A 25,516-nucleotide genomic window follows, 5' to 3' on the forward strand; every position below is an offset into this window, starting at 1 on the left:
AATACGAGTCAAGCGGAAGCTCGACTCCCTCCAATTAATTTACCCACTTTCTCAGGGAAAGATGAGGAAGATTGGGACGAATTTTGGAACAAATTCGTTGACCTTGTAGACTCAAAACAATCTTTACCAAAGAGTAGTAAATTCTCTTATTTGCAAGGCCAATTATCAGGTGAGGCTAAAACAGTAGTATCCCATCTGAGATTAACTAATGACGGCTATGATCTGGCAGTAAAACTCCTCAAGGATAATTATGCTGATCCAGAAGTAAGAACATCACATTTAGTTCATGAGCTGTTGCATTTACCCCCACCGGAGGCTTCAGCTGATTCACTCCAAGTCTTCAAGCTGGAGGTAGAATCATTGATCAATGCCCTCAGCCTGACAGCAGATACAAACGGGGCTGAGTGGGTCTTGAAAATAATTGTCCAGGAGAAAATACCTAGGGACATATTGAGACAAATGAGTGCTCATTACAATAAAAGTATCTTATCCATGAATGAAATATCTGAAGGTTTAAAGTCAGTAGTTCATCAATTACGAACACATGACAAATTAAAACCACCAAGTAAACCCTCAGAAACCAATAATAGTAAACCACAGAGTACCAAAGGTACTCCAAATCAATCTAGACAATATAATTCAACACCAAAGTGGAACAGTGGCAGTGTGGGCGTATATGCAGTTGGACCCTCCAAGCCTATAGTTACTGTGTCACCCAAGAACGTGACACCAAAGGGTACTGGAAGCTATGGAACATGTTTGTTCTGCAATGAGAAACATTCAATGTACCACTGCCCTAATTTTCCTGATAGTGACGCCCGTGTTGAGCGACTCAAAGATTTGCAACATTGCACGAGGTGCCTCAGGAAACATAACATCAACGACTGTGAGACCCAATTACACACCTGTAATAGGTGTAACAAAGGTCAGCACCATGCAGCATTATGCAGAGACACCAAAACAACGTCTCCAAACCCCAAGGTGGAAGATAGCATTCCCACCTCAGTACAGTACTGCAAGGTGCAACCAACAAAGAGTGTCCATTCGGCAAAGTCTAAAGGTAATACGACTTTGCCTACTGCCCAAATTACCATCCTGAATAAGAGGGCCAAGGTCCATACCCGTGGGTTGTTTGACCAAGGATCCCAGAGAACATATATTACTAAAAAGCTGGCAGATGAATTACAATTAAGGCCTGTAGCCCAGATGTCATTCAACATCTCAGGGTTTGTAACAGATGCAGGACCTCAAGTCTACCAGGTGGTACAACCATCAGTACGCTTAGGCAGGTACGTCTGTCGAGTACAAGCCATTGTGGTGGACAAAATACCAGTAGACCTACAAGTTCAAGGTCTGAGAGCAACAGCCAAATTCCTGAGAAATAGAGGAATAAAATTGGCAGATAATATTAAGTCTGATCACCTCACCGACTTCGGTCTCCTTGTAGGGACAGACTATTGTCATCGATTCATCGGTAGCCCTACTAAATATCAGGGTATAACCATGTTAAACTCTGCAGGAGGTAAATTACTCTCAGGCCCAGTATCAAGCCTGAGGAGACCTATGCCTGCAGATAAACAATACCAGTAGAAATCTAAATTTGTCAGCTGATTATATTTCTCCAGTAGCATTATACTAAGGAGATTACAGCTGACTATAGTAACAGAGGTTGATGTTAGTATCATCATTTGAAGCTGAAGATGAGTTCATGAGGCCTCAGTGGCAAATCAGTGAACAGTAGCCTAAACCAGCTACAAGTCACTGCGACCAATGTCACTGAACCCACTGCAGTCTCAGAACCATACTTTGCTTTAATGATGAGCTATTCAATCTTCTGAATCAATTAACTAAATTAAACCCCAATAAATCTGATGACTGATTTGATACATTTATTATTTAATCAAGATGTATTCCATGGGCCTCAGTGTTTATATATCAGTGACCAGTTACCTGAAGAAACTTCAAGTTATATCTAATGTCACTGATCTCACTGCAGTCCCTGAATCATACTTGACTGTAGTACTTGATCACATCCAGTCTTCTGGGTTAAATAATATGTAATAAGGCTTGAATATTAGCCTTTCAAGAGTTGACAGGGAAATGAAATCGCATTAGACTTCTAACCCCTGCAACTCTAGTACGGGACATCCGTCCTGTACGAACAGACGCACAAATGTGTGATTACTAACTACTAACATCAAATTAATCTAATAATTCGAAGGAGGAGTATCGGTGTTCGTCTGTTCTAAATAGGACTTCGACCCGTGAGCAGCCCCCTGGGGAATTATGTCGGAAAATCCGACACCATTTAATAATCATACAGATAATAACTGTATTACCAACAAGTTACCCATAGAAAACGTAACTTGTAGTGGAATTACCGTCTAAGAAAACGGGATATCATCACCACATACTATTATAATTCACCAGCTATTCTGCTGGGAATTATTCTTAAATACATTAGTCTTTGGACTTTACCATCATAAAAACATCTTATATAAATTAACTTAATTATCAATATTAAAGTAGAGTAAATGTAACCCTTCTATCACTTTCTGAAATGTGGACAATGTAAGCCAGGCGTCAGAGGAGGAGGAGGGCAGCCATTGTTGTTATACGAGACCAGAGGCTCACACGGGAGCAAATTCGGCTCCTGTTAAATTTACTTGGACGTAGTGTTATGGAACCCAAAGGTGTACCATTGTCAACACGCTGTCTACAAATACAAGTTAAGTGTCTATCCGAAACCCGTTTATCATTCATTTATGGCCATTAATGTCAGGATATAGGGTTAGCCGGTTAGAACGCGAAATCGCCTCAAACTAAAGGTAATTAAGCCAGGTCTTCATGTTCCATGTACTGTTTTCTCTGATATACTTGTCATATATAGGTATCTGGCTTCACAGCTAGCGCACTTTTGACAGGTCAAGACAAGGATGCAAGATTATGTGCACCAGTTACTGGGTGATAGAAGCTACCTCAAAGAGGATAATTTGGTGTCTACACTCTAGTTATACCTGGTGGACTAACCTGCTGTACTATAAGAGAAGGAACCTCATCAATGTATGTAGCTATTACTGTAATTTGATTGGCTGCATATGTGTAATATAAACCCCCCCTAATGTGTAGAGGATCGATTTGTGAGATTATGAGATTATTGCAGAAATACAGTCCACTTAACATTATACAAATTGCTATCGAAGTATATAAATTAACGTAAATATAAATTCATATAAATTAAATAAATATAAATCTCACAGGTCGGTTCCCACAGCAGACTCCATACACAGTTTCAAGTGTAGATTTGATAGAGCTCAGTAGGCTCAGGAACATGTACACCAGTTGATTGACAGTTGAGAGGCGGGGCCAAAGAGCCAGAGCTCAACCCCCGCAAGCACAATTAGGCGAGTACAATCCCTCTAGCCCCCACAGCATGTTGTCATGTATCACTACGGGAAAAAGAGTCGTCATTCCACCTTTAAACAACAGTCAATAAATCACTCCAATCCAATTTCAGTGGAAGCAGACTAAACAAATTACTACTGCCATTGTAGCACTTCAAAAGCACTCTCATGTAAACCCAAACGCGACTAGTCTATCACCAACCATAACTATAATGGGTGATTCGTATGTTATAGTGTATGACACCACCCAGTTAACTAAATAAATCAACCAAAAATAGGTGGGTAAAATACCACTTGAGAGTTGCAGAGCAAAAAAACTAAATAACTAATTTATTCAAGGACATTAATTTAAATAAATATCCCAGCACACTGCACACTGCACTGAATTATTCTGCCCAACCTTCCCACTCTTCTAAAAAAACTGTTTACAAGCACCTGTTAAACATTTTATTACTCACATTCACGTTCTATTTTGACTCTTCCTTCAATGTAAAGAAGCTAAATATCCATTACCCAGCTTTACTGCAAGTCTTCCCGGATTGGTGGCTTCTTTTGATAATTATATACACAGCTGTCGTTCATTCACCTCGTCGTTGCCTCCACACAAACGACAGGTTGAGGTAAGCAATCCACCCTCCCCCCCCGCCTTCACGGGCCAATTTGGGAAAATGTTAACTCAGTTGGGTTGTTGATTTAACGTTACCTACCAACCTCCAAAGGGAAGCAACGGGCAGCTACCACCACCAGTCAGGGAAGACACTCCAATTAACTTAATCTCTTCCAAAAACCTCCCTCAAGCGATCACTGCGACATCTGCCAGAACAATACCAGACAACCCGAATGCGACTCGTTCCAGTGACGCAAACTCTCTAATCTTCTTAAAAGGGTCAATGACGCTCCAGAAACTATTCAAACATGGCATAATATCCTTTTGTTTGGCAATGCTTGTCACTTCAAGGAGAGACAATTCATTTGTTCATGTTCTGTCATTAGGGTGAAAACGAATACCCAAGAGAGGATGACCTAGTTCGCTTGTCTCCTCGAGCAAAACACACTGATCGCAGAAATGGTAGATAGAACACATCGGAAACGTACAAAATCAGAGCACAAATCACCAAGAAAATTGTAGAGGGAAATACAGCAGGTGCTATTTGATTCCTCACCAGTGACGACAATATTATTCCTAGAAACTCTGCCACAGCACAAGCCCTGCAAAGCAGACACCCACCCAGAACCCAACGAGTCGACAATATCACACTGCCACCAGCCTAGACCAGTTCACACCCATTAACTGTTGGTGAAGCTCAGGTCTACAAAGCAGCTTTTTCTTTTCCAACTTGGTAAGCAGGCGGCTTTACAGGATTAAAACCTCAACACCTCCAGCATATACTAAATCCTGCACTTGGTGATGCTGCACAAGATCTTCTTACGGAACTCACCAGGTTCGTCTATACGTGCCTGGCTTGTGGAATACCTGAGATCATCAGGCTCCTCTTTTATGGTATTTCTCTCGTTACACTCAACGAGAAGGATGGAGGAATCAGGCCAATTGCTGTTGGCAACACTCTCCGACGCCTGGTTGACACGGCTGCCACAAGGGTTAGCACGTCGAGCGTACATCGCCAACATCTCAGATCAAAAGGCTCTAATCAAACTGGACTTTAAAAATGTTTTTAACATGGTCAGAAGAGATGTAATACTATATGCTTTATGTCGTCATTTCCGGCCCTTCTACCCATTCATTTTATCTTGCTACAGTGGTGAATCAAAACTGCTCTTTATCGAACACGAAATCAGATCAGATCACGTGAAGGTGTTCAGCAAAAGTGATCCTCTAGCTCCTCTTTTTTCTGATTAGTCTTACAAGAAATCACCAAAAGCTTGTCCAACGAATTAAACGCCTTGTTTTTGGGCGATGGCACTATAGCTAGCCTCGTAGATCCCTTCTTGGAAGACATGAGAAAAATATAAGATCAAGGAGTTTTCCTGGGTTTCTCCATGAACCCCTCCGAGAGCGAAGTAGTCTCCTCAAAAACCGACATCATAGAGTAAAACCCGTCTTCTCGAGTCCGTGTAATCAGGCATGCAGAAAGAACTCTCCTAGGGGCCTCTCTCGCCACTAACGAGAAACTATGTTTGGGACTATAGTATACTTGCTGGTTGCTCAGTAGGTTAGTGTAGAAGCCTTAGTCTCCAGATGGTGATGAACCTTAACCCTATCACCATCCCTCATTAGACGACACCTCGAGTTAACAGCCACCGCCAATAAGGAATGTGTATGCACTGAAAGATGGTAATTAATTTGAATTAAAAACGAAAGGAACAAAACAGCTAGTTGATATATATATATATATATATATATATATATATATATATATATATATATATATATATATATATATATTATTAAATATGACCGAAAAAGTAAGATTAATAATTCTAACACGAATTTTCTCAATCTTTCGTACATTACGCTTCACTGTTGGAGGTAAATCAAAAATCAATTCTCCAAAATTCATTTTTATTTCTAGTCTGACGCGACACGGGCGCGTTTCGTAAAACTTATTACATTTTCAAAGACTTTAGTTCACAAATACACAACTGATTAGAACTTACGTATCTCCGATTTTATATCTACATTTGAGTGAGGTGGGAGGGGTGATGTGGCATTAACACAAGACAGAACAAGAGGGGATATTAATAGGGTATTAAAAGTATCAACACAAGACAGAACACAAACAATGGGTATTGAATAGAAGTGTTTGTTGAAAGCCTATTGGTCCATATTTCTTGATGCTTCTATATTGGAGCGGAGTCTTGAGGTGGGTAGAATATAGTTGTGCAATAATTGGCTGTTGATTGCTGGTGTTGACTTCTTGATGTGTAGTGCCTCGCAAACGTCAAGCCGCCTGCTATCGCTGTATCTATCGATGAGTTCTGTGTTGTTTACTAGGATTTCTCTGGCGATGGTTTGGTTGTGGGAAGAGATTATATGTTCCTTAATGGAGCCCTGTTGCTTATGCATCGTTAAACGCCTAGAAAGAGATGTTGTTGTCTTGCCTATATACTGGGTTTTTTGGAGCTTACAGTCCCCAAGTGGGCATTTGAAGGCATAGACGACGTTAGTCTCTTTTAAAGCGTTCTGTTTTGTGTCTGGAGAGTTTCTCATGAGAAGGCTGGCCGTTTTTCTGGTATGTATATATATATATATATATATATATATATATATATATATATATATATATATATATATATATATATATATATATATATATATATATATATAAAAGGAAGGGGGTGGTAGGAGAAAAGCACACAGAAACTGTATTGGAGGGGTTCTAAACATTCCCTCTAATGCGTTATGCGTGGTTTCCTCCGAGGCTATTGGTCCCCCTTCTTCCAGCTAGAGGTGGTACTCCCTTCCTATATATATATATATATATATATATATATATATATATATATATATATATATATATATATATATATATATATATATATATATATATATATATACACATTAATTCCTTATAGTAACAGCCATGAAATACTCGTATCATCAGTATAGACTTAAATATGACTCTCATATTCACACCTGACTAAGAATCAGACGAAGAGGCAAGCCGGATAAGCGAAACGGAAAAAAGTAACCAACAAATTTGTATGACCATACTGAGAACTTAACGAGAATCTAGTGGGAAACTGTGATAAAAGCGAATCAGTACTCAATGGAACACATGAAATTGGAATATGTAGAGGCAGAATCAATTTTTCAATAAATCTTACCGAAGTAGGAGGAAAGTCCTTGACTCACTTTGTACACATGTAAACCTTTTAAGCTCATGAGAAAATTTTGTTTATTTCCATTAAATTTCAACGCAGGAAAGCTAAAGGCATAAGGACTACAATGACAAGAGTACATGACACCAAGATAGAGGAGTATATAGAGAGAGGCGCAACAGAAACTATGCACGAGAAGAGAACACGGGGAAACAATATGAGAACGACACAGCTCCTAAAGTCAAGGATGAATCCAGATTCCTACAAAATCTTCTCAAAGAGTAAATCTCAATAAACAATCGAGGAACGAGGTGTAAAGGAAGAAATGGAAAAGTTAATATTATATTTCTTGAACAAATCCACCAGGGCCTTAATCAAGGCTCGAACCTATGTTCATCATATGGATCTTGTTCCCTTGTGGATTTGTTCATTTGATAAATCACATTACTGTGATTTCTGTGTATAACATATTTCTTATCGCTATGTAATAAGGAAATATTTGTTGAGTGAGAGGGTCCAAGAGAACTTTTACACAGAGCCCAGACAAAAACAAGATATACGTGGAAGACCACTACTGAAGAACGTGATATAGACCTTAGAAGGGCTACAATACTTCAACATCTTGATATCAAATATTTATATCAAATAAGCGAGAAAGTCGATTCCGGGTTGGAACCATAAGCAGATGCTTAGGGCTAGTCTCATACAACTCTGCAGATTGTGTCTGTAAGGGGAGTATCATAGGATGGTCGGGGTCTACCCCCCTCATGCCCTTCCTCAAGCAGGATCGGCTCCTATTCTAAATCCAAGTAACTCCTACGAAGTATGAAATGTGGGTTTGATTATCCAGAGTGTTACAGCTGTTCGCCACGTTGAATCAACATCAATAACGTTGATTCAAGGACGGTAACGTTAACTGATCGTTGATTCAACCTCGATAATGTTGATTGTATGTTACACCAGCAGCTTTGGTCGAATGGGAATATGAACAGCTGCGAGGTAGATAAGCAGAGTGAATGAGGGAGAGAGGGTGAATGAGAGAGAGAGAGAGAGAGAGAGAGAGAGAGAGAGAGAGAGAGAGAGAGAGAGAGAGAGAGAGAGAGAGAGAGAGAGAGAGAGAGAGAGAGAGAATGAGAGAAAGAGAGAAAGAGAGAGAGACCCGGGCACCACCGGATAGCCCCTCTAATAACACCATAGCTCAGTCGATTGAGCTTCGGCCTCACACGCGTTCGGGCCGCTGTTCGAGTCTCCTACAGCCCAGGCGAGTGAAATATATATCCAAGAACATTAAAAAGCTTTGAATTAGAAACGTTAAGTTTCTTCTTGCGTTACCTGATCAACCTGGCTTTAATGGCTATATGTAACGGTGCAGACTACGAACACAAACAGCCTCCTCGATCAAACACCATAAAAGGTAGGCAGCAGCATTATGTTCCGGGGAAAGAAACATGAAGCACCAGATTCCGGGACTTGATGAAACAGAGACTGTTGGACCTGACAGTGTAGGACCTGACAGTGTTGGACCTGACAGTGTAGGACCTGACAGTCTAGGACCTGACAGTCTAGGACCTGACAGTCTAGGACCTGACAGTCTAGGACCTGACAGTGTAGAACCAGACAGTGTAGGACATGACAGTGTAGAACCTGACAGTGTAGGACCAGACAGTGTAGGACCTGACAGTGTAGAACCTGACAGTGTGGGAACCTGAGAGTGTAGAACCTGACAGTGTAGGACCTGACAGTGTAGAACCTGACAGTGTAGAACCTGACAGTGTGGGAACCTGAGAGTGTAGAACCTGACAGTGTAGGACCTGACAGTGTAGAACCTGACAGTGTAGGACCTGACAGTGTAGAACTTGATAGTATAGGACCAGACAGTGTGGGACCTGACAGTGTAGGACCAGACAGTGTAGGACCTGACAGTGTAGGACCTGACAGTGTAGGACCAGACAGTGTGGGACCTGACAGTGTGGGACCTGACAGTGTAGGACCTGACAGTGTGGGACCTGACAGTGCAATACCTGACAGTGTGGGACCTGACAGTGCAATACCTGACAGTGTGGGACCTGACAGTGTAGGACCAGACAGTGTAGGACCTGACAGTGTAGGACCTGACAGTGTAGGACCAGACAGTGTGGGACCTGACAGTGCAATACCTGACAGTGTGGGACCTGACAGTGCAATACCTGACAGTGTGGGACCTGACAGTGTAGGACCAGACAGTGTAGGACCTGACAGTGTAGGACCTGACAGTGTAGGACCTGACAGTGTAGGACCAGACAGTGTGGGACCTGACAGTGTAGGACCAGACAGTGTAGGACCTGACAGTGTGGGACCTGACAGTGTAGGACCTGACAGTGTGGGACCTGACAGTGCAATACCTGACAGTGTGGGACCTGACAGTGCAATACCTGACAGTGTGGGACCTGACAGTGTAGAACCTGACAGTGTAGGACCTGACAGTGTAGAACTTGATAGTATAGGACCAGACAGTGTGGGACCTGACAGTGTAGGACCAGACAGTGTAGGACCTGACAGTGTGGGACCTGACAGTGTAGGACCAGACAGTGTAGGACCTGACAGTGTAGAACCTGACAGTGTAGGACCAGACAGTGTAGAACCTGACAGTGTGGGACCTGACAGTGTAGGACCAGACAGTGTAGGACCTGACAGTGTGGGACCAGACAGTGTAGGACCTGACAGTGTAGAACCTGACAGTGTAGGACCTGACAGTGTGGGACCTGACAGTGTAGGACCAGACAGTGTAGGACCTGACAGTGTGGGACCTGACAGTGCAATACCTGACAGTGTGGGACTTGACCTAACTTCATGCAGATTTAATTCAGCAGACAAACGGGATCGGGAGCTACCGATAACTGGTAAGGCGGGGCCCAGAAACTGAAGCTCTGTTTTGGAAACTGTTAGGTAAGGTCTGTTAAGAGAGAATACAACCATTAACACAGCTCCAGCCGTCTCCAGTGTCCACGGTAACACAATAACGCGACACTGGCCATTTGTACGATATAGACGACTCTTCTTTCTTGTTCCATTTTCTATGAGGAAGGGAATAAAGGAATAAAGGATGTCTTTAGTATAGTGGGGGTTCAGGGGTGAATTCTCTCTCTCTATCCCTTGTACACTCTATCGCTTTCTTGCATGCTGTATTTGTCTGTCTGTCTGTCTGTCTGTCTGTCTGTCTGTCTGTCTGTCTGTCTGTCTGTCTGTCTGTCTGTCTGTCTCTCTATCTGTTTCTCTGTCTCTCTGTCTGTCTCTCTCTCTCTCTCTCTCTCTTTGTCTCTTTCTCTATGTCTTCAACTAATGTCAGTCGACCAACTCACGCCAATATCCGTTTTCCAAACCATTTACCCAAATCCATTCTGGATTTTTCGGTAATATGCATATTGTGTGTGATGTGTGTCTATATATGTATGAACACGTTGTGCTGAACGGGCTGAGAATAGCTTGAGCTACCTCATCCCTTTGTGTGTATTTTACCTCAATAAACGTAATTTCAATTTCAAGATTCTGGATTTAAACTCAGAAAGATACCTTGGCAAATACTTGTGAAGTATTCATACCACCCAACCACGTCTGCCAGATAGCACGTCGTATTTTGACGTATAATTTACCTACTACCAAAAATTGTCCCTACTAGAAAATGGCAGCGGGTCGCAAAATTGATACTCTGTACCGTTTTCTATTCGTAGGTCCTCTGGAAGGTTAGGATAAGGGCATTTTAGTACGACAGTTTCTGGGCGTTAGGAACGCTGGCGAGAATTGGCTCCATCGTTAGAGTCACGGAGAGTTGACGACTCGTTGAAAGCCGCGAATCTGGTGCTGATATGTAAGAATTGTCAGGCATCGTTAGCTTCGAACTATCGGCCAATCAGCTTCACGTTTATTGAAGTAATTTGTAAATATCTTGTAAATAGATCTTATATGGGAACATTGGTGTATGACGCTTGTATAAGGTGGTGGTATACCTGGTGGTGTCAGGCGGTGGTATACCAGGGTGGTGTCAGGCGGTGGTATACCTGGGTTGTGTCAGGCAGGTGGTATACCTGGGTGGTGTCAGGTTAGTGGTATACCAGGGTGGTGTCAGGTTAGTGGTATACCTGGGTGGTGTCAGGTTAGTGGTATACCTGGGTGGTGTCAGGCGGGTGGTACACCCGGGTGGTGTCAGGCGGGTGGTATACCTGGATGGTGTCAGGCGGTGGTATACCTGGGTGGTGTCAGGCGGGTGGTATACCTGGGTGGTGTCAGGTTAGTGGTATACCTGGGTGGTGTCAGGCGGGTGGTATACCTGGGTGGTGTCAGGCGGGTGGTTTACCTGGGTGGTGTCAGGCGGGTGGTATACCTGAGTGGTGTCAGGCGGGTGGTATACCTGGATGGTATCAGGCAGGTGGTATACCTGGGTGGTGTCAGGCGGGTGGTATACCTGGATGGTGTCAGGCGGGTGGTATACCTGGGTGGTGTCAGGCGGGTGGTATACCAGGGTGGTGTCAGGCGGGTGGTATACCTGGATGGTGTCAGGCGGGTGGTATACCTGGATGGTGTCAGGCGGGTGGTATACCTAGATGGTGTCAGGCAAGATGAAAGATAAATTCGCCAAGCCTAAAAAGTAGTTCCATTTTCATTTTGAAACTTAATAGACGTCCACAGCGCCGGAAGAATTTAATGAGCCTAAACCCAAACAAAAAGCCCACAGCGATAATTTCCAGTGGGATTTTGGGATCATAATCCTCCAGTCACACTTATCACAACCCCTATAACTCTCCTCCTGTAGTTTTCCTCTTGTAGCTTTTCTCCTGTAGCTTTTCCCCACTGTAGAGATCTCCTCCTCCCCCTGTAGAGAACTCCTCTCCCCCTGTAGAGAACTCCTTCCCCCCTGTAAAGAACTCCTCTCCCCCTGTAGAGAACTCCTTCCCCCCTGTAGAGAACTCCTCTCCCCCTGTAGAGAACTCCTCCCCCCCTGTAGAGAACTCCTCCCCCCCTGTAGAGAACTCCTCCCCCCCTGTAGAGAACTGATACCAAACAGTGGTGTCACTGCTTGGTATCAGTACCTGTAGATCCTCTCGCAGTGTTCAGGAGAGAGAACTTGATAAGCACCTCCATAGGATACCTGATCAACCAGGCTGTGATTCATAAGTCAGGCTGCTGTGAGCAGCCGCGTCCAACAGCCTGGTTGACTAGTCCAGCAACGAGGGGGCGGGCCTACTCGAGGACCGGGTCGCGGGGACGTTGAGCCCCGAAATCATCATCGCAAAGAAACCGCAAGGTAAGGTAAGGTAACGTCCTCTTAGAGTTCAATTCTGAACCTGTTTATTTATTTGATTATGCCAGTCTAAATATACTAAATAATAATACTAAAATGTACTAAGTAAAAAAGGATACAAATGTTAATAATATTGCTGTTGTAATTTCTAGGCGCAATTCCGTCACTGATACTACAGCCGTTGTGATCAATACTACTCTGTGTTTTACCCATATATATGTCACGACTCAAAACTGTAAGCTGGACGTTTATAAAGTGATGTATACAGATGTATGTATGATTTATACAGCTGTATACCTGTTCAGTTCAGCCTAGTGCCGATTTGTATATTTACGGGATATTCATGCCTATGCCACCTTTTGGGTGGCAAAATTTTTATCAATCAATCAATCGATTCTTACGAACAATGTCTGTAATCAAATCCCCGAAATTATTGTTTTAAATAAAATATTTTTAGTTTATATAATTATTATAATAAAAATGGGGTCACATGTAAGCACCGTTTTATCACATTTTACTTAAACAAAAAATTATAAAATAAAATAAAGTCAAACAAAATACATTATTTATAATCAAAACGACGCAGCATAAATGTTTTATTCCCCCCTGCAACAAACACTTCAACATACTCATGTTGCTAGCGTGTGACAAACCTTACTCTCAAAAGATGCAAACATAACTTTACAACTTCCTGCTTTTTTTTTAGGGATATGTATACCGAGTATACATATCCATATGATATGTATACCACCCCCTTTTCTCGGAGTATACATACTGAGTTTACTTTTCTTCTGGGCTCTCTTCAGAACTGCAGTATACCTGCAACTTGGTCAACGAGGAACACTTGTGTTGGTCTTAATAGTCCTCCACACGTTAATAGGGCTTAAGCCCAACATCAAACCAAATGGCTTCATCCAGTTTGATATACAGATATATATATATATATATATATATATATATATATATATATATATATATATATATATATATATATATATATATATATAAATAAATAAAAAAAATAGAAGGGAGTACCACCTCTAGCTGGAAGAAGGGGGACCCATAGCCTCGGAGGAAACCACGCATAACGCATTAGAGGGAATGTTTAGATCCCCTCCAATACAGTTTCTGTGTGCTTTTCTCCTACCACCCCTTTCCTTTTTTATTTTTTGTGCTTTATTATGCATTTGATTATTATGCATTTGCATTATATATATATATATATATATATATATATATATATATATATATATATATATATATATATATATATATATATATATATATATATATAATTTCATTGAATATGACCGCATATTCTGTATTTATTATTTTCTGGTTTAGGGCTTCTATCCCTCTAACTATTTTCTTAGCATCAGGGCTTAATTGAAATAGGAGTTCTCCAAAACTCATTTTCGTACTTTTAAGGTGAAGAAAAGAAGTGATTTACTATAGAGTGTATTACACTTATTTGTATAATTTGCACGACGTTTCGAACCTCCATGGTTCATTCTCAAGTGAACAGATCTTACAATACTTGTTGATTTTATACCCGCATTAGGTCAGGTGATAATACAATGAAGGTGAAAACATGGAGGGATACATAAGGGATAAATGTGAGGTGAAACATAGAGGCTGCAGAAGGCTTATTGGCCCATACGAGGCATCTCCTATCTAAACACAAAGATTAATCCAGTGTAATTGGCCTGTTATGTTGGACATTGTCTTCTGTGTTGGCATCGATATGTTCTTGTCTTGACCTTAGTCTCATGGTGGGTAGAGTAAATAGTTCCGTGATTTGGGTGTTCATGGTAGGTCGCTCTATTCATATGTGAATTGCCTCAAAACTAGGCAAAAATTGCCTAGGCAATTCACATAAGAATAGAGCGACCTACCATGAACACCAAAATCACGGAACTATTTACTCTACCCACCATGAGAGTAAGGTCAAGACAAGAACATATCGATGCCAACACAGAAGACAATGTCCAACATAACAGGCCAATTACACTGGATTAATCTTTGTGTTTAAATAGGAGATGCCTCGTATGGGCCAATAAGCCTTCTGCAGCCTCTATGTTTCACCTCACATTTATCCCTTATGTATCCCCCCATGTTTTCACCTTCATTGTATTATCACCTGACCTAATGCGGGTATAAAATCAACTAGTATTGTAAGATCTGTTCACTTGAGAATGAACCATGGAGGTTCGAAACGTCGTGCAAATTATACAAATAAGTGTAATACACTCTATAGTAAATCACTTCTTTTCTTCACCTTAAAAGTACGAAAATGAGTTTTGGAGAACTCCTATTTCAATTAAGCCCTGATGCTAAGAAAATAGTTAGAGGGATAGAAGCCCTAAACCAGAAAATAATAAATACAGAATATGCGGTCATATTCAATGAAACATGTTTGAAAGAAAACCTGCTGCCAGTATATACCAATATATATATATATATATATATATATATATATATATATATATATATATATATATATATATATATATATATATATATATATATATATATATATATATATATTAGTATATTTTGGTAGCAGTCTTTCCTGTAGACATATATTATTAAATATGACCGAAAAAGTAAGATTAATAATTCTAACACGAATTTTCTCAATCTTTCGTACATTATGCTTCACTGTTGGAGGTAAATCAAAAATCACTTCTCCAAAATTCATTTTTATTTCTAGTCTGACGCGACACGGGCGCGTTTCGTAAAACTTATTACATTTTCAAAGACTTCACAAATACACAACTGATTAGAACTTGCGTTTCCCTGATTTTATATCTACATTTGAGTGAGGTGGGAAGGGTGATGTGGCATTACATTTGAGTGAGGTGGGAAGGATGATGTGGCATTAACACAAGACAGAACACTAGAGGATATTAATAGGGTATTAAAAGTATCAACACAAGACAGAACAGAAACAATGGGTATTGAATAGAAGTGTTTGTAGAAAGCCTATTGGTCCATATTTCTTGATGCTTCTATATTGGAGCGGAGTCTTGAGGTGGGTAGAATATAGTTGTGCAATAATTGGCTGTTGATTGCTGGTGTTGACTTCTTGATGTGTAGTGCCTCGCAAACGTCAAGCCGCCTGCTATCGCTGCATCTATCGATGATTTCTGTGTTGTTTACTAGGATTTCTCTGGCGATGGTTTGGTTATGGGAAGAGATTATATGTTCCTTAATGGAGCCCTGTTGTTTATGCATCGTTAAACGCCTAGAAAGAGATGTTGTTGTCTTGCCTATATACTGGGTTTTTTGGAGCTTACAGTCCCCAAGTGGGCATTTGAAGGCATAGACGACGTTAGTCTCTTTTAAAGCGTTCTGTTTCGTGTCTGGAGAGTTTCTCATGAGTAGGCTGGCCGTTTTTCTGGTTTTATAGTAAATCGTCAGTTGTATCCTCTGATTTTTGTCTGTAGGGATAACGTTTCTATTAACAATATCTTTCAGGACCCTTTCCTCTGTTTTATGAGCTGTGGAAAAGAAGTTCCTGTAAAATAGTCTAATAGGGGGTATAGGTGTTGTGTTAGTTGTCTCTTCGGAGGTTGCATGGCTTTTCACTTTCCTTCTTATGATGTCTTCGATGAAACCATTGGAGAAGCCGTTATTGACTAGAACCTGCCTTACCCTACAGAGTTCTTCGTCGACTTGCTTCCATTCTGAGCTGTGGCTGAGAGCACGGTCGACGTATGCGTTAACAACACTCCTCTTGTACCTGTCAGGGCAGTCGCTGTTGGCATTTAGGCACATTCCTATGTTTGTTTCCTTTGTGTAGACTGCAGTGTGGAAACCTCCGCCCTTTTCCATGACTGTTACATCTAGAAAAGGCAGCTTCCCATCCTTTTCCGTCTCGTAAGTGAAACGCAGCACGGAACTCTGCTCAAATGCCTCCTTCAGCTCCTGCAGATGTCTGACATCAGGTACCTGTGTAAAAATGTCGTCAACATACCTGCAGTATATGGCCGGTTTCAAGTTCATGTCGACTAAGACTTTTTGCTCGATGGTACCCATGTAGAAGTTTGCAAACAGGACACCTAGGGGAGAACCCATGGCGACCCCATCTACTTGTTTATACATGTGCCCATCCGGGCTCAAGAAGGGTGCCTCTTTAGTACAAGCTTGGAGTAGTTTCCTCAGAATACTTTCTGGCATGTCAAGAGGAGTACAGGCTGGATCACGATACACTCTGTCGGCTATCATTCCGATTGTCTCGTCCACAGGTACGTTGGTAAACAGCGACTCTACGTCCAACGAGGCTCTTATCCCTGTGGCCCGTGCGCCCCGCAGTAAGTCCACAAATTCCTTTGGAGACTTCAGGCTGAAGGCGCAAGGAACATAAGGAGTCAGCAGGCCGTTGAGTCGCTTCGCCAATCTGTACGTGGGTGTGGGTATCTGGCTAATGATTGGCCGAAGATACCTTACAAGCAGAACTTATTGCAGAAGGAGGAAAGAATCGAGGCAACTACAGAAGCACCATACTGTCCCCCGAGCTTAGAGCGGCAGCTAAAAGCCTTCGTGAGAACAAGGAGATAGTTGTCAGGAGAGGTGACAAGTCGCCAATATATGTCATTCTTAAAAAAGACGAATATCTGGCGAAAATGAACATCATACTCTCTGACCAAACTAAGTTCCAAAGGGTAACGAAGGACACTACAGCCGAATTAAAAGCAAAGGTCAACAAACTGATCGAAACTGTGAACGCCAAGAAATCCGGACTCCACCTGCCAAAGATCATTGGGGAATATAAACCTGGATATGCGTATGGAAATGTCAAGACGCACAAGCCTGGAAACCCACTTCGGCCAATCATTAGCCAGATACCCACACCCACGTACAGATTGGCGAAGCGACTCAACGGCCTGCTGACTCCTTATGTTCCTTGCGCCTTCAGCCTGAAGTCTCCAAAGGAATTTGTGGACTTACTGCGGGGCGCACGGGCCACAGGGATAAGAGCCTCGTTGGACGTAGAGTCGCTGTTTACCAACGTACCTGTGGACGAGACAATCGGAATGATAGCCGACAGAGTGTATCGTGATCCAGCCTGTACTCCTCTTGACATGCCAGAAAGTATTCTGAGGAAACTACTCCAAGCTTGTACTAAAGAGGCACCCTTCTTGAGCCCGGATGGGCACATGTATAAACAAGTAGATGGGGTCGCCATGGGTTCTCCCCTAGGTGTCCTGTTTGCAAACTTCTACATGGGTACCATCGAGCAAAAAGTCTTAGTCGACATGAACTTGAAACCGGCCATATACTGCAGGTATGTTGACGACATTTTTACACAGGTACCTGATGTCAGACATCTGCAGGAGCTGAAGGAGGCATTTGAGCAGAGTTCCGTGCTGCGTTTCACTTACGAGACGGAAAAGGATGGGAAGCTGCCTTTTCTAGATGTAACAGTCATGGAAAAGGGCGGAGGTTTCCACACTGCAGTCTACACAAAGGAAACAAACATAGGAATGTGCCTAAATGCCAACAGCGACTGCCCTGACAGGTACAAGAGGAGTGTTGTTAACGCATACGTCGACCGTGCTCTCAGCCACAGCTCAGAATGGAAGCAAGTCGACGAAGAACTCTGTAGGGTAAGGCAGGTTCTAGTCAATAACGGCTTCTCCAATGGTTTCATCGAAGACATCATAAGAAGGAAAGTGAAAAGCCATGCAACCTCCGAAGAGACAACTAACACAACACCTATACCCCCTATTAGACTATTTTACAGGAACTTCTTTTCCACAGCTCATAAAACAGAGGAAAGGGTCCTGAAAGATATTGTTAATAGAAACGTTATCCCTACAGACAAAAATCAGAGGATACAACTGACGATTTACTATAAAACCAGAAAAACGGCCAGCCTACTCATGAGAAACTCTCCAGACACGAAACAGAACGCTTTAAAAGAGACTAACGTCGTCTATGCCTTCAAATGCCCACTTGGGGACTGTAAGCTCCAAAAAACCCAGTATATAGGCAAGACAACAACATCTCTTTCTAGGCGTTTAACGATGCATAAACAACAGGGCTCCATTAAGGAACATATAATCTCTTCCCATAACCAAACCATCGCCAGAGAAATCCTAGTAAACAACACAGAAATCATCGATAGATACAGCGATAGCAGGCGGCTTGACGTTTGCGAGGCACTACACATCAAGAAGTCAACACCAGCAATCAACAGCCAATTATTGCACAACTATATTCTACCCACCTCAAGACTCCGCTCCAATATAGAAGCATCAAGAAATATGGACCAATAGGCTTTCTACAAACACTTCTATTCAATACCCATTGTTTCTGTTCTGTCTTGTGTTGATACTTTTAATACCCTATTAATATCCTCTAGTGTTCTGTCTTGTGTTAATGCCACATCATCCTTCCCACCTCACTCAAATGTAATGCCACATCACCCTTCCCACCTCACTCAAATGTAGATATAAAATCAGGGAAACGCAAGTTCTAATCAGTTGTGTATTTGTGAAGTCTTTGAAAATGTAATAAGTTTTACGAAACGCGCCCGTGTCGCGTCAGACTAGAAATAAAAATGAATTTTGGAGAAGTGATTTTTGATTTACCTCCAACAGTGAAGCATAATGTACGAAAGATTGAGAAAATTCGTGTTAGAATTATTAATCTTACTTTTTCGGTCATATTTAATAATATATATATATATATATATATATATATATATATATATATATATATATATATATATATATATATATATATATATATATATATATATATATATTGTGTACACTTTAATCTACGTATGGGTATGTTCAATAGTGTTCTTGTTCACAATTCATCTAATGAAATCTTTATCCTGCTCACAGTTGATTATAGTCTTAGTGAAATATGTTTGCTGTTCCTCCCTGTTCATTTTATAACCTGTTAGTTGTTCTTCTTTTTCACACTGAAACCTGTTTGTTATTTCTCCTCATCACTATTCTTTGTTCAATTAGTTTCACAAAAAATATTGACTGTCATCTGGGCTAACTGCTCACTATATCCTATTCACTATACAAGTGTTTAACTCTTTTAAACTGTTCACTGCTCAATCTGCTTACCAAATGCGTACCATCTTCATATAAACTGCTCCATACCCATTTTGCTTACCATTCGTGGCTTGTTTAAAACTGTTCACTGTTGACCTGTTCAAGCTTACCAATTAACATGTTCACCGTTTTGAGGGTACGCAAATTTCCCTGGCTAGCATGTTCCTTGTCACTTTATCTTGTTGCCTGGTGTATCTTTAAGCCTATGTTTTGCTGTTCATGTTCAGAGTTCTGACTTGTTATTCACTTCCCTACGTGTTCATGGTCTGTCTTATGCATTTTGCGTTGGTTCCGGAAATCGATGTCCAGCGGCACGTTCTCTGACAAGAGTCCTCCCGGTTGGTGGTCTGATCAACCAGGCTGTTGTTTTGTATTATTATTACTGTCTACCACAGACGTGGCCATACATCTACAATGCTAATCAGCATATATACATTTTATTCTTTCCTTCATGGACAGGGTTAAAGATTTGTTAAACATATAGTTCAATCAGGCTGTAAGAGGCCACTGCTCACAGCCTGGCTGACGTATTAAATCACAGCATGATTTATGCTTTGGTATGATCAGGTATGCTTTGGTATGATCAGGTATGCTTTGGTATGATCAGGTATGCTTTGGAGATGTTTTTTCAAGTTTACTTTTAAACGTCGTGGGACCAAATAGAGGTAATTAGAAAGTCCTGTCCCTTAATGTTGATTGAGTTCTCTCTCAGTATACCTATTGCTTTTTAACCAGTGTATTTTCGCCTTCCTGCCATACCTTGTGGTCTCAGGACGAGTCATTTCCGTGTCCTGATTTCCCTCTAATATTTTCCTAGTGTAAATTATTATTTATAATAACGTATAACGCCTACGATCTAGGGAATACAGATTTATCAATTTTAGGCGGTCTCAATAATTTTTGATGTTTTAATGAATTAATTCGGGCAATAAAAGTTTTCTGTATGTATTCCAAGTCAACAATTTTCCTCACTTTGAATGAGGCTGTTAGTGTGCAACAACACCACACCATAAAGAGCACTTAAAATGTCTTATAATGTACCATAATTGATCTGGCATCTCTTATCTGAAATGTTCTTGTTATCCAGCCTGTCATTTTTATTGCAGTTGTGACAACTACTTTATTATGTTCTTCAAAAGAAACATTTCCAATATTATTATTCTCAATCAATTCATGTTACTTTTTCTTAGAACAGTGTGCCTTGACTACGTTTTATATGTACTTCCTGTTTTGATATTTTCCTTTTTCCCATAATAAAGGTGCTAGAAGTTATTTTCAATAACCTCATGTTGTTTTCTAAGGCACATTGGAAGACTTGATTTACATCAGTTTGGAGGTATGTTGTGTCCACAATATTTATCTTCTCTCATAAAAATCCAAGTGTTATCGGCCAAGGACGATACGGTACTAGCAGCCGTGTTCTCTTCACTGTTCATATTACATTCAGTTTTCTTCAACATCATTCCATTCCTCTGGACAATCCCAAATCGTTACCATCCTATCCCTTCCGAGTGCTTTATAGTCGTACTGGCTTGGCGTTTTCTCCTAATAAATACCTTATCTGTTCCACTGCTATTGAACCTGATCACTGTTCATCAGATCAGCTGTTTAGTCAACAGAATATTTATCTGTTTAATCTTCACTTCGACAGGTGTCGCTTGGCTTCGGACCCAGCCGCTCGGGCGACAACATCTCCATCGGGGACCAAGAACCCGGCCACGGACGGGGCCTTGAACCCAGCAAGCGACCCACCACACGCTCCAACATGGTCTAGGAACGCCACCACACGCTCCAACATGGTCTAGGAACGCCACCACATGCTCCAACATTCTCTAGGAACGCCACCACACGCTCCAACATGGTCTAGGAACGCCACCACACGCTCCAACATGGTCTAGGAACGCCACCACACGCTCCAACATGGTCTAGGAGCGCCATCACACACTCCAACATGGTCTAGGAACGCCACCACACGCTCCAACATGGTCTAGGAACGCCACCACACGCTCCAACATGGTCTAGGAACGCCATCACACACTCCAACATGGTCTAGGAACGCCATCACACGTTCCAACATGGTCTAGGAGCGCCACCACACGTTCCAACATGGTCTAGGAGCGCCACCACACGTTCCAACATGGTCTAGGAACGCCACCACACGTTCCAACATGGTCTAGGAACGTCACACACACGTTCCACCATGATCTAGAAATGCCATGACACGCTCCAACATAATCTAAGGACGTCACTATATTCTTATCTACGTTTCAGGGACGCCATTTCACGGTCCTCTACCTCTTGGGACGCAACCATGGGCAATAACATGCTCAGAGGACGCCATAAAACATCCAACATGCTCAGAGGACGTCATAAAACAGCCAACATGCTACGAGGACGCCATAAAACAGCCAACATGCTCAGAGGACGTCATAAAACAGCCAACATGTTCAGAGGACGACATAAAACAGCCAACATGCTCAGAGGACGCCATAAAACAGCCAACATGCTCAGAGGACGCCATAAAACAGCCAACATGCTCAGAGGACGCCATAAAACAGCCAACATGCTCAGAGGACGTCATAAAACAGTCAACATGCTCAGAGGACGCCATAAAACAGCCAACATGCTCAGAGGACGCCATAAAACAGTCAACATGCTCAGAGGACGCCATAAAACAGCCAACATGCTCAGAGGACGCCATAAAACAGCCAACATGCTCAAAGGACGTCATAATGCAGTCAGACGTGCCAACGAAGCTTCGTGTTCTCACATCATGCTTATCGTCGATTTTAGCTGTTCTTCTCTAAACAAATCTTCCTGTTCGATGTAGGATAGACATGAGGGATAGATAGCTCTGGTCGCTTCAACAGATTCTGTATAGGTAAAAACATGAGAAATCTTTGGCTTAAAGATTACACAACCTATGTTTCAGTGGACCGTCCAACTGTGGTGTTTATATGTGAAAAAAATAACATTACCAAGTTTAGAAGCTAAATGAGAAACACAATAATATTTACTAGTGCTCATGGCTATTCCTGTATTCAAGAAACATGTTGAATAATGTTGAACATATACATCAATGTTTCCCGTATTCAAGAACGCCCTTTATATATTTTTAAATGAAAAGGCGAAAGTTTTGTCTTCGGTGTTAAGTGTTGGGTGTGTATATTGATGTGTTTATGGACATAATTGTATAGCTAATGTCTGTGTGTCTTGTGGTGCTTCGTGTGTGTGTGTGTGTGAGTGTGTGTGTGTGTGTGTGTGTGTGTGTGTGTGTGTGTGTGTGTGTGTGTGTGTGTGTGTGTGTGTGTCCCACAATACCTCATTCCCAGTTTTTGTATTGTCAAGTTGCTTGATTTCGACGCATCAATAAGAGAGACTTACTAGTCTCAAGACATAGATAACTACAGTATTTGTGGTGAATATGTTCCTGGAGTTTGTGAAGAAAAAATGCATGCTGATATTTGAGCACTGAAAAGTTGATTAAATGTGTGAGCATTGAAGAACCCGCAGAACACCCTTCCATTGGCCAGTGCTAGCCAGTGCTAAGGCAGCTAATATTTGCTCCCAACAATACACACTTATATATTTGTATAACCTCCGCTTGAAACTGTCTGGTGTCTCCCCGCATCTATTACCTCACCCGGCACACTTTTCTAGGAAATACAGAGATGGGTTTGTGGTAAATATACTGGTAAAAATACAGAAATACAGAGATGAGTTTGTGGTAAATATACTGGTAAAAATACAGAAATACAGAGATGAGTTTGTGGTAAATATACTGATTACTGATTGAAGAATCGAAGTGATTTACAGAGGGTGTTGTTTCTCTGTAGTTAGTGACTTAGACTAGTTACCTTAACAACTGAATTATATGTAAATGAACTAGGTGTATTTAGTTCTGTAATGGATGACCCCCGAGGTCGGGTTGCGCCCAAACAGCCGATGTGTCTGTAAATACGTCCGTATTTCACTACAGAACTGTTAATAGTTTGAATGTAAAGCTGAGATTTGTGACGGATTTACTGGTATCTCATCTTTATTTTGTTATAAATATACTGCATATAATGAGATAATAATTATATTGCATATAATGATATAATAAATATATTATATATAGTGATATAATAAATATATTGAATATACTATAATAAAAATACTGAACATGAAATAACAAATATAATTCTATAACAAAGACACAGAACATATTGAGAATATATCTGAATGTTTCTGAGAGAAATATATCGGGATAAACCCAGGTGATATTTGTGGTGAATATAATGACATTGCACATTGACGTTTAAGGTGAATGTATTGACAAATCCAACTTATGTGCGTGGGAAAATATATCCGTCACGTGCTTGAGTTCTTGGAGCACATATTAATGTGTAGCGAGTTCTTGGTGCACATATTAATGTGTAGCGAGTTCTTGGTGCACATATTAATGTGTAGCGAGTTCTTGGTGCACATATTAATGTGTAGCGAGTTCTTGGTGCACATATTAATGTGTAGCGAGTTCTTGGTGCACATATTAATGTGTAGCGAGTTCTTGGTGCACATATTAATGTGTAGCGAGTTCTTGGTGCACATATTAATGTGTAGCGAGTTCTTGGTGCACATATTAATGTGTAGCGAGTGAAGTATATGACGAATAACCTGACGCCATACTGAAGTAGGCGTTGAATACACTAACATGGTACCCTTCTCATATATACATATTTCCAAGACTACGCGAGGCTCTACTAATTACTCAACTACCCCCTTCCCCCCTTAGCGTATGGGTATACGTCCCTGGGGAAGGGGGGCAGGGGGGCATCGATATCAGCCTAACGTGTACTGTATATATAAACTGCCTACCTGTCCCCAGACTCATAGAATTATATTATATCCATCGGAACATGTCCACACTTTCACTATAGGACCGTCTCGGTGTCTTCTCTACCACGCCTTAATTTCAAGGTCAAGATGATGCCTCATCTTCGTCTGTCCTCTGCTGTCTTTATTGTTATTTATTTGTTGATATTGTATTATTAATATTTTCATGGACATTATTCATATTTTATCAGATTTACTAATATTATTGAACTGTTCGTTCTTCGTTCCTCCATCCCGGAAATACACTCCAGCATGATGGTGAACCAGCACCACCATACTCCAGCATGATGGTGAACCAGCACCACCATACTCCAGCATGATGGTGAACCAGCACCACCATACTCCAGCATGATGGTGAACCAGCACCACCATACTCCAGCATGATGGTGAACCAGCACCACCATACTCCAGCATGATGGTGAACCAGCACCACCATACTCCAGCATGATGGTGAACCAGCACCACCATACTCCAGCATGATGGTGAACCAGCACCACCATACTCTACCATCATGGTGAACCAGCACCACCATACTCCAGCATGATGGTGAACCAGCACCACCATACTCCACCATCATGGTGAACCAGCACCACCATACTCCACCATCATGGTGAACCAGCACCACCATACTCCACCATCATGGTGAACCAGCACCACCATACTCCAGCATGATGGTGAACCAGCACCACCATACTCCACCATCATGGTGAACCAGCACCACCATACTCCACCATCATGGTGAACCAGCACCACCATACTCCACCATCATGGTGAACCAGCACCACCATACTCCACCATCATGGTGAACCAGCACCACCATACTCCAGCATGATGGTGAACCAGCACCACCATACTCCACCATCATGGTGAACCAGCCATCGGAGGAGAGATTCCTCGCCTGACATTTTGGAACCGCAGTTTGAACTGCCTCATGTTGGCGCCGGCGCACAGACACCCACAGACACCCGCACGCCCTCCCCCCCCCTCCCCTCCACAGACACCCGCCCGCACCCCCCACAGACCTCACCCACATCCCCTTACATCCACATATCCTACTTTGGGACAGCCAGGCAATCGGCTAATGTGACCCACTATCCAGT

At 41.7% G+C, this 25,516-nt stretch overlaps 1 protein-coding gene across 1 annotated transcript in view; it reads left to right on the forward strand.

The window, feature by feature from the left end:
- LOC123773370 (oxytocin receptor-like) overlaps positions 1-24,830 on the forward strand; it is a 49,080-nt gene extending 24,250 nt beyond the window's left edge. The window contains exon 3 of the mRNA XM_045767073.2: positions 21,193-24,830. Within this exon, the coding sequence (XP_045623029.2) occupies positions 21,193-21,315 (123 nt within the window). The 3' untranslated portion in view covers positions 21,316-24,830. The remainder of the gene's footprint in view (positions 1-21,192) is intronic.
- Positions 24,831-25,516: the final 686 nt, after the last annotated feature.

This window comes from Procambarus clarkii, chromosome 10 (assembly GCF_040958095.1).
Source record: "Procambarus clarkii isolate CNS0578487 chromosome 10, FALCON_Pclarkii_2.0, whole genome shotgun sequence".
NCBI lineage: Eukaryota > Metazoa > Arthropoda > Malacostraca > Decapoda > Cambaridae > Procambarus > Procambarus clarkii.